This window comes from Sprattus sprattus (genome assembly GCF_963457725.1).
Source record: "Sprattus sprattus genome assembly, chromosome: 6".
In the NCBI taxonomy this organism is placed as follows: Eukaryota; Metazoa; Chordata; class Actinopteri; order Clupeiformes; family Clupeidae; genus Sprattus; species Sprattus sprattus.
Window position 1 is genome coordinate 3,262,575 of NC_137925.1, and position 10,000 is coordinate 3,272,574.

General features: G+C 45.3%; 1 protein-coding gene across 1 annotated transcript in view; it reads left to right on the forward strand.

Annotated features, from left to right (window-relative positions):
* Positions 1-10,000, forward strand: part of flt4 (fms related receptor tyrosine kinase 4) — a 53,116-nt gene that overhangs the window by 14,528 nt on the left and 28,588 nt on the right. Inside the window, exons 2-7 of the mRNA XM_080840045.1 lie at positions 928-1,024; positions 2,290-2,585; positions 6,567-6,685; positions 7,540-7,711; positions 8,730-8,866; positions 9,831-10,000. The exon at positions 9,831-10,000 is cut by the window's right edge and continues 2 nt beyond it. Of these exons, the coding sequence (XP_080696171.1) occupies positions 928-1,024; positions 2,290-2,585; positions 6,567-6,685; positions 7,540-7,711; positions 8,730-8,866; positions 9,831-10,000 (991 nt within the window). The remainder of the gene's footprint in view (positions 1-927; positions 1,025-2,289; positions 2,586-6,566; positions 6,686-7,539; positions 7,712-8,729; positions 8,867-9,830) is intronic.

Sequence of the window (10,000 nt, forward strand, 5' to 3'; positions counted from 1 at the left end):
TTGTTACAAAGACTCCCGCAGACATCTCCCCTCCCACTGGCTAGGGTTAGGATGCCTGGGTTTCTATTGGGCTTTTTTTAAACACAGTCTCCACCAGAAATAAAATCTTCTCTGTACGACAGTGTGATCTCTATAGTCTGTGATGAATCAACATCTGTGGTGCCGACAGGCTGTTCTCCTTTCAGAATCTCCCTTCATCCTGCCCCTCATTGTGGAAACAAATTCTGCTACTCTTTTGGCTGCTCAGAAGGGGAAACAATTAATCCAGTGTTTAGGTTTTGTTTTTTTTTAAACCATAATTCTTGAGGGGATTTTCCCCTTTGCGAGAGTCATTTTTCAGACAAATTGGCACAAGCTATTCATCTGACCCTTCCACCCTCTCACGTAACACCTCTCAATTTTCGGCATCTTGAGTGGCGACAGCCGTTCACCTCTAACTATCCCCAGCTGTCGCATAAGTCACGGTGACGTTTTTACACACGGTATGCCCCTGAGCAGAAGTCTAATAACACACAGAGGGGCTTTTCTCTGACTTTAATGATGACTATTTTTGACGCGGGCCGTTAGCTAATGCAAGCCATCTTTGCGGTGTCAGAACCCAGAGGCTGAGCCCAAAATCGCTGTTCAGACATGACAGATCCAATCATCCCCTTGACTCGTTGGAGAGGGCCGTGTTATTCGCGGGGTTTGGAGTGTGAAAACAAGTAAGAGGGTGAGTGATGTATGGATGTATCTGATGCCTTAAAAGCAAAGCCATGTAATGAAAAACATGCCGGGGAACATGGCATCCAAGCATCCGCCATGCCTGATTTCAACTGCCCAAGACGCTGAGCTACTTTGACAGGTTGGGCCAGGTGAGCTGTCAAAAGCATTGCTTTCCGCATGGCGATGATCAAGCCTATCTCTGTCCTCTTTCTGTTCTCGCAGGTCTGGTGATTGGTTATTCTATGACTCCGCCCACTCTTGACAACCTCAAAGAAGATCTTGTGATTCAAGCCGGTGACACGCTAACCATTACATGCAGGTATGAAAGAAATGAACAAGACTAACCTCAATAATGGGGCAAGATTGTTTTATTTATTTATTTAATCTTAATTTAACATCCTGGGAAAACAGCCCAGGAGAAAAAGAAATTGTGAGGCATATGGCATCTCTCCCATTACAATCCCTCAAAAATGTTCAACGATGTTGACAATGTTAACGGCATGTTTTGTTTGAAAGGGGGGGAAAGAAAAGCAATTTAGCTTTTTATTTATTGCAGGTTCTTATGAAATCTCTGGAGGAGCTCTTGCCAAGAAATCTACTTGACAAACTTTTTTTTTCTGCCCATAGCTGAACAGGGTTTATGAAGGCAAATAATATCTCTGGAAGCATTCCTGTAGAGATCCACGAAAAGTAGTGTGCCCTCTGAAAAAAAGGATTTACCCCTGTGGATATCCTTGACACAGTTAGTGAGGAATTAAGCTAGAGTTTCATTGTATCGTCTTCTCCATACTCACTACAATCAGTATGGAATGTCACAGGAGATTTTCAAGATGCAGAGGAGGCGGTTCATTGTTCTGACAGAGATTTGGAATTGGGTTATTTTGGGATCTGAATCCTGGAACTGCTTTTGTTGCCTCATTTTCACTGCGTCTGTTTCCTTAGGACACCTGGTGCAAACAGCATCCCAGCACAGCATTCAGGGGATGGCTGAGTGTTGTTTTAGCTGTATGCAACCACAAGTGGCACTTGTTCTTTGAGGAAGGTAGCTAGGGATTACTTTTTGGATGCGATATGTGTAATTCATCAGCTTGATAGATGGTAACGTAAGATGTTCAAGACACTCATGCATATATTAGGCAACATAATAAGCATTCTCTCAGCCACACCAGCATAACAAGAGGACCAGGACACCACAGGGGGATAGGAGGCCATGGGGGAAGGATAATGAAAGTGGAGGGGAGGATTTTTCTTTCTCCGCATTTTCGATCAGCCAAATCACACCCTGTTGGCCGCCTACCTCCTGCTGGCCCGGCGAAGACTATCATTAAGGTGTTGAGTGGATTCCATTTAAATTTTAGTCAGTAAAGCCAAGTGAGAAGCGATTCACTGGAAGCTACATGATTTTTTTTTCCCTCAAGTGAGAGCAGGGGGAAATTGAGCTTTTACAACCTCCTCACAAAAAAAAGAAAAAAAAAAAAAAGATTGACTGTCGAAATACCTTCAGCACTTGAGAAGCACTACAGCCTACTGGCTACTAAATGACCTTTGACCCCTCGTGGTGTTGTCCTCTCTTTAACTGCTAAGGGGCCAGCGCACACTGGACTGGGCCTGGCCTGAGGACACCCTCCAGAAGATCCAGGCCAGCGATCGGCACGACCAGAACCAGGATACGGACCAGCTGCGGCCGACCGGCGCGGCGCCCGGTCAGAGGGCTGTGCGGGTCGAGGAGTGTCCAGGCGAGGAGGGGAAGCCATACTGCAAGACGCTGGTGCTCAGCAACGCCCAGGGCAATGACACGGGCCACTACCGCTGCTTCTACCAGGACATCAGGGCCGTCATCGACGGCACCACCGCCGCCAGCACGTATGTGTTCGTCAGAGGTGAGTCACAGGCGGGCAGCCATTACTGTAATGGGATCTGTCTCAGAGACCAACCTCGTTTAACAGTGACCGGAGGCCAATGGTCCGATCCGCAGATATATATGTGCAGGTCAGTGTTGCTGTATGACACAAGTGCAAGTGTTACTGTTTCAAGCCATTATCATATAGCATTACACATCACTGAAAAAGGAATCATTCTTAGGAGCAGTGTGCCACCAATTTGTTCTACCGCACGTCTTGTAATCTCCCTCCTATGAAGATGTTTTTTGAGATAGAGTGCCTTTTTGGTGGTAGCACAGTTATCTGTGTTTGGAGATGTAAAACCTTGTCTTCTAGACTTTAATGAGGAGGTTTTGTCATGTTGAGGATTTCAGCTTGTGTTTGTGGAAATTTGGTTGTGTGTGTGTGTGTGTGTGTGTGTGTGTGTGTGTGTGTGTGTGTGTGTGTGTGTGTGTGTGTGTGTGTGTGTGTGTGTGTGTGTGTGTGTGTGTGTGTGTGTATGTGTGTGTGTGTGTGTGTGTGTGTGTGTGTGTGTTCCATTTCATGCTCTCTGTCTAAAAAAACTAGTCTCTGGCTAGTGTTGTAATTAGCCCTGCAGGATGTTTGTGGAGTTGTAGGAGGTGTTTTTGAGAAACCAGTTCCTCGAAATGGGCGTGAATATAATTAAGAATACACAAGCACAGAAGATTCAGGACATTGTTTTATTCTTCTTTATGTAATGAAGCCAGTTGGTTACAAACGTAAGTGGTCCTCTGCTGTCCCTGGTAATTAAGTGTCTGTCCCCTCAATCCCGTATCCAAGATATCCAATATTGTTTCCAAATGAAAAGTTGCCATGGATACTTCTCCACCTGAATATCAATTTCCTGCCCCCGGCACAATTAGCAATTAGCAAGTTCAGAGCTAAATCAGCTGGGTGCGCGCCTCGGTTGTACACCCAGTCCCAGAATGATGTTTTGATCTGCATGCACGTACCAGTTGCTTCTATTAACAGTGGTGTTTCTATCTCAGATTTCTCTTCACCTTGGGAGATCTACAAGAAATTATGAACATTTTTCCAAAATCACATCACCCGACCACTACCACCCCTCCCCGCCCTCTCCTTGTTTAAAACCATGTTACTCCACATGAAAGCAGACCTCACACAATCATGATCGGGTTGAGTTTGCAGTAGCTGCTGGACTCTTGGGTGCCAATATCAAGTTAAACAAGATGGTGGAAACAAAAAATATGTTCTAGGAAAATAGACACACATTGTATTCACTTAATTCTGTGTAATAAGGACCCAGAGTCATTATTGTTGGCACTTCCTAGGTGGAGATTTTGGGATAGGATATCGTTCTTTTCATCTCCGGCTCACATGAGGCTATTTTTTTCTCTCTCCCTCTATCCCATGCACTCTAGAATTCTTAGTCCTCTCTCAGGGCTTTTTGGTCTTACCATTGCTGGCCAGATTGCTTGAAGTAATGCCCCCCCCCACCACCCCCCAAGGTCTGGAGACATTGAAGATAAGGCATTGTGCAGCATCCTCAGCCTTAAGAGTGCTGTGCCGCTGTGATGCCTTGTAAAAAAAAAGTTTTCCTCGTGTGGGTTCGCCGAGGCCTTTGAAGTCGGCTTTTTATATGCACTCATCATTCGCTGATGGTGAGGCACTCACCATTTCCCTGGGAGGCTCCGATGGAGGCCACCTGATTTTGGGGATCGATTGATCAAAGGCTCGCTTCATGTCCAGGGCTGTCCGTTTGCATCTGAACCCTGGTTTTGAAGGTAGTGAGTCTGGGGGCCCGGCAGGAAGATGGTGCAGAGCTAAAGGTCGGGTAGAGGAGTGATGGGGTAGGGGAGGAGGCGGGGGGGCTGTGGTGCTCAGGTACAGGCATCACACTGCCGATTGTTAAATTCAAGTGAGAGGTGGTGTGATTCCTCCTGACAACGTGCAGAAACTGTTGCCATAGATCTTGCTAGGGGGCTGATCAGAAGCAGCTGCAATCACAGCCATAAATTAGGGCGAGCGCGGAGCACCGAGCGAGAGGGGATGAGACGCATGTGGCTTCAGTTAGCACACCGCAGATCATTTACTCTCTCTCCCTACCTCTTTCTCTCTCTCTCTCCCTACCTCTCTCTCTCTCTCTCTCCCTACCTCTTTCTCTCTCTCTCTCCCTACCTCTTTCTCTCTCTCTATCTCCCTACCTCTTTCTCTCTCTCTCTCTCCCTACCTCTTTCTCTCTCTCTCTCTCCCTACCTCTCTCTCTCTCTATCTCCCTACCTCTCTCTCTCTCTCTCTCCCTACCTCTTTCTCTCTCTCTCTCTCCCTACCTCTTTCTCTCTCTCTCTCTCCCTACCTCTTTCTCTCTCTCTCTCCCTACCTCTTTCTCTCTCTCTCTCTCCCTACCTCTTTCTCTCTCTCTCTCTCTCCCTACCTCTTTCTCTCTCTCTCTCTCCCTACCTCTTTCTCTCTCTCTCTCTCCCTACCTCTTTCTCTCTCTATCTCCCTACCTCTTTCTCTCTCCTTACCTCTCTCTCTCTCTCTCCCTACCTCTTTATCTCTCTCTCTCTCTGTCTCTCTCTCTTTGTCTCTCTCTCTTTCACTGTCTCTTTCTCTCTGTCTCTCTCTCTCTCTCTCTCTCTCTCTCTCTCTCTCTGTCACTCTCTCTGTCTCTCTCTCTCTCTCTCTCTCTCTCTCTCTCTCTCTCTCTCTCTGTCACTCTCTCTCTCTCTTGATCTTGTTCTGCTAAATGTCTAAATGTCTTTCACTCCATTCCCTTTCTGGCTTTATCTCTTCATTTATCTCTCTGTTGCTCTCATTCCTGTGTTTTTCTCTCTCTCTCTCTTCCTCTTTCTCTCTCTCTCTATCACACACACACACAAACACACACACATATACACATATATACATGCACACAGCTATGCTGTAGCTTTCTTTGTTTTTCTATTCCTATAATCCGTTGCTCTTCTGAAACCGTGACAAGATGTTGCACCCTGGAGCTCCCTGTGTCCTTTTGTGAGGGAAGTGATAGAGCCTAGATCTCACCGCCATACCTATGATTTATCGCCGAATATCAAAACATTTGGGCGCTTGTTTATTTCTGGCAATGTCTGTCTACCCAGACCTCCATGGGCGATAATAAGAACCTCTCCATGTAACAGCTTGAAAGGATCGCTTTGAGCGGTGTAGGAAAAATTAATAATGAAGCATTTTTAGATACATTGAAATGCTAATATTCACAATTGCAATCAGATATACTATGATCCCCAAAAGATTTGAGGACATTTTGTGGTATGTTGTTATATCTAACTATGCTGACCTGAAAAACAAAAAGGCTGTTTGAGAAGGGTTCAGCACAGGGATAACGATAAGATTGCCTAGATATGTCGCTGTTTCTCTTTCTCTTTCTCTGTGATATTTAATGAAAGGGAATTGAAGAGAACAAGCGTTGACTGCATCCCCCCAAAGCTCATCTTCATCCCCATGTAGAGGGAGGGCGAGGAAGGAAAGGAATGTTTTATAGCCGCCGAGATCTGATAACCCCTGGGTTAGTTACACTGTTAGCGTCTGTTGCACTTCAGGAAGGAGTCTTACACTGCCATTCACGAGAGCCTCATAAATGCTTCAGAGATCGCCTCGATAGTGATCTTAAGCTTGATAAACAGATTTTTTTGTCAGGAATGTAAGAAATATAACCATCTCAACCTTTTCATCTAAAGTACTTATACATTTTGTCAAGGAAACGTGTTTGTCCAAGATGTAATTCAGAGTGTGTTGTGTGTTTTATGACTTCTTTAGTTGGATTAGAGTTCATACATTTTTCATCCAATTCAGAAGACTTTTTTCTTTGTCCATTCATTAAAAGTTGAACATTTTTTACCCTTTCATTATTTTTCCACTTCCTAGCCGCCATTCCTTTCTTTATACTCATTTGGAGAAGGAATAGTAGTCTGTGCCTTTGTTTGCATTTTCACATGAGCTTGAACTTTTTCCCTGCAGATCTCCAACAGCCATTTGTCAAAAGTCAGGTGGAGACTATCCTGGTCACTGAATCTTCTGCTGATGTCATCGTACCCTGTCTGGTATCCATCCCTGAGCTCAACGTCTCTCTGTACCAGGTAAGTGGGAGACCGCTGGTCTATGCCTTGGTCACGTTCCAGGATCCTTAATGGCCTGATTACCCCCTCAGGCACTAGGGGACAATAACGAGCCACACGCTTGACATTGTTTGAGTTGCCGGGTGGTTTGAAGCCACACCAAGGTTACTCTAAAGACAACAAAAGCAGATCAAAGTATTTAATTAAAATATATATAATATTAATAATAAATCTGAAATATAATTAGACTGATGCATAAGCGGGCACCTTAATCTCTTAACTCACACAAGAAACACCATCTGTATACTCTACATGAAGCTTCCTTGATGTAGCTGCCATCTCTTGTACCGTGTCTTTCTTTGTCAGTAAGTGAGCAACTCTTCAAAGCTCTTCAGCACACAAGTGATTGATTGCTCGAGACGATGTAGTCTCACAAAGGTAATAATGTAATAAAGACGTTTGTTTCTTTTGAAGAACCTTTGTTACAGTGGCAGGTAAAAACCCTTTGATAAAACTGCAGGGCTATATTTTGCTCCCATTAGCTAATTAAAGGCTTTCACTCTGTATTAGTAAGAAGATTTTCTAACAATGGGAAGTCAATTATATTTTTACATACATATTGAAATGCAAAACAGAATCATTCGCATTTCACCTTGTATCTGAGTGAGTCTATTGAATAGCACGTATTAAAAAAACACAATTATTGTAATTATATAATAAGCCAGACAAATAACAGCTTTTAATTACATTTCCGTGAAAGGGCCTTGATTTTTTTTTTATCCAGTTTCTGCACTGTATGAAATCCTTAACCTCTTTGTATCATATGAATCTCTGTCACCAAATAGCTTGTCATGGGTCTGGTTATGCTTCTGCAGATAGAGCCTAGTCCCGTTCTGCTGGAGGACGGGGGGATAAGATGGAACAACAAACGAGGCTGGTCAGTGCCCAGAGACATCATAGACAGCATCGCGTATATATTCGGCTTTTACTGCATCGCCGAGGTCAAAGGTCAAGAATTCAAGTCCTCATTCATTGTACACTTTACAGGTGAGTGCAACCAGGGAACCCTGTGTGACATATCTATCTGTCAAATCCCGACTGGAAATCCTGAATCTGAAGTCGTCATTTCTCAAACAAACTAATTCTGAGTAGAAGGAGAAAAAAAAGGGGTTTTATGACTGGCCATATATTAAATGTGAGCAGTTTGACTCAATTAAGGTTGTGAAATAATTTAATTTGAAAGATAGTGTATCTAAAAGGATATGTTGATGCTGGAACAGCATTTATTATTTTATCAATGGTTTGGCTTGTGTGAAAATGGAATATCTTTCCACAGGGATTATAATGTGGGCATTCACAATTATTTTATTGATATTAATAATGATGGACGGAGCCATTTAAGTGAATATGCACTTGAAGGCCAAGACAAAGATAGAGCAAACCTCAGGGCAATCGTCCCCTCCCGCTCGCGTTGAACTTTCAAGACTCAACCTGTCAGGGGGTTGGAGGGTGAGGTCATTCCTCACTCACTTATAGTCTGAGAGCACCACACATCCATAGCAGGCCAAGAATAACAGGCAAGCCCCTCTAGGCCTAAAGGAAAGTGTTTTAAAAGTGTGTGTGTTTGTGTGTGTGGGTGTATGTGTGTGTGTGTGTGTGTGTGTGTGTGTGTGTGTGTGTGTATGTGTGTGTGTAAAAGAGAGAGCGGTAGGGAGGGGGAGAAAGTGATCCCTCCATAGCTATCATCAGCATAGCTGATGGAGCATGAAAATAAACATCAGCCCCCCTCGCCCATTTTGAGCAAATATCAGGTTTGTGTATCTGGGCGTTTTGCAGCCATCTGTATCTCTCTCCTAATGATAGCCAAAGGGCAGATTGAATTACACAATTACGTCTGCAAACAGCACGGTGTGTGCCACACCAAGAAGGACTGCCTCTCTGTTAGAGCCGCAACCACAGGGCAACCCTATAGATGAAGGGTGTGTGTGTATATGTGTATATGTGTGTGTGGGGGGGCTGGAGGAAAGTGCTGACGGACAGTGTGGCCGCTGTCGCGCCCCTGCAGGAAGCAAGGTTTACGATCTCAAGCTGTTTCCTGAGGAGCCAGTGGAGCTGATGGTGGGGGAGGCGCTGGTCCTCAACTGCACAGCCATGGTGGAGTTCAACGCAGGCGTGGACCTCCAGTGGCAGTACCCCAGACAGGTACAGGGGATGGGGGGACCTCCAGTGGTAGTACCCCAGACAGGTACAGGGGATGGGGGGACAGGGATGAGGGATGGGGGGACCTCCAGTGGTAGTACCCCAGACAGGTACAGGGGATGGGGGGACAGGGATGAGGGATGAGGGACAGGGATGAGGGATGTACCCCAGACAGGTACAGGGGATGGGGGGACAGGGATGAGGGATGTACCCCAGACAGGTACAGGGGATGGGGGTACAGGGATGAGGGATGTACCCCAGACAGGTACAGGGGATGGGGGGACAGGTACAGGTGATGGGGGGGACCTCCAGTGGCAGAACCCCAGACAGGTACAGGGGATGGGGGGACAGGGATGAGGGATGGGGGGATGGAAAGTGAAAGAGCAGCTTGGATGGAGGATGAAGGATGAAGGGATGAAATGCAGTAGGTTGTATGACTACCATAACCACAATGTGAAGATAGAGAGAAGATGATTTACGGATATCTGTTAAACTGACTGGCTCTCTGGCTAGAAAGCTGAATGATTGCATACTGCAGAAAATTGCTACATTTGAGCACCCCTACACAAACTGAATTTCGGTAAAGACATTTACTTTAGACGTATTTGTACTGTTCAGAAGTCAAAAGAACCCAAGGTAAAAGCACAATGAACTCTGCATCAAGGAAGTGGTCGAATCAATATATTTCATACGTCATAACTTGACATTATGAAACCTCACATAAGTAGTTGCAGAGGCTTTTCAGAATCAGAATCAGAATCAGATTTTATTTGCCAAGTAAGTTAGAACAAACAAGGAATTTGACCTGGTGAACTGACTCTCAACTGACTCTCAACTGGCTCTTTTCATCTCGTCTATATATGTATTTCATAAGTCATAACTTGACATGATGAAACCTCACATAAGTAGTTGCAGAGGGCTTTTCATCTGGTCTCAGCCTGAGCTTGTGTTGTGTGTTTGTCTGCAGGTCAATCAGACGGTCAGCCCCCAGTACAGCCGTAACTCTCTGGCCCAGGCCACCGAGGCCACCAGCATCTTCACCGTCCGGGACGTCACCGTGAGGGACACCGGCACCTACACATGCACCGCCCAGAGCATGGACGACCTGGTGACGAGGTCCACGGTGGTCATCGTTCA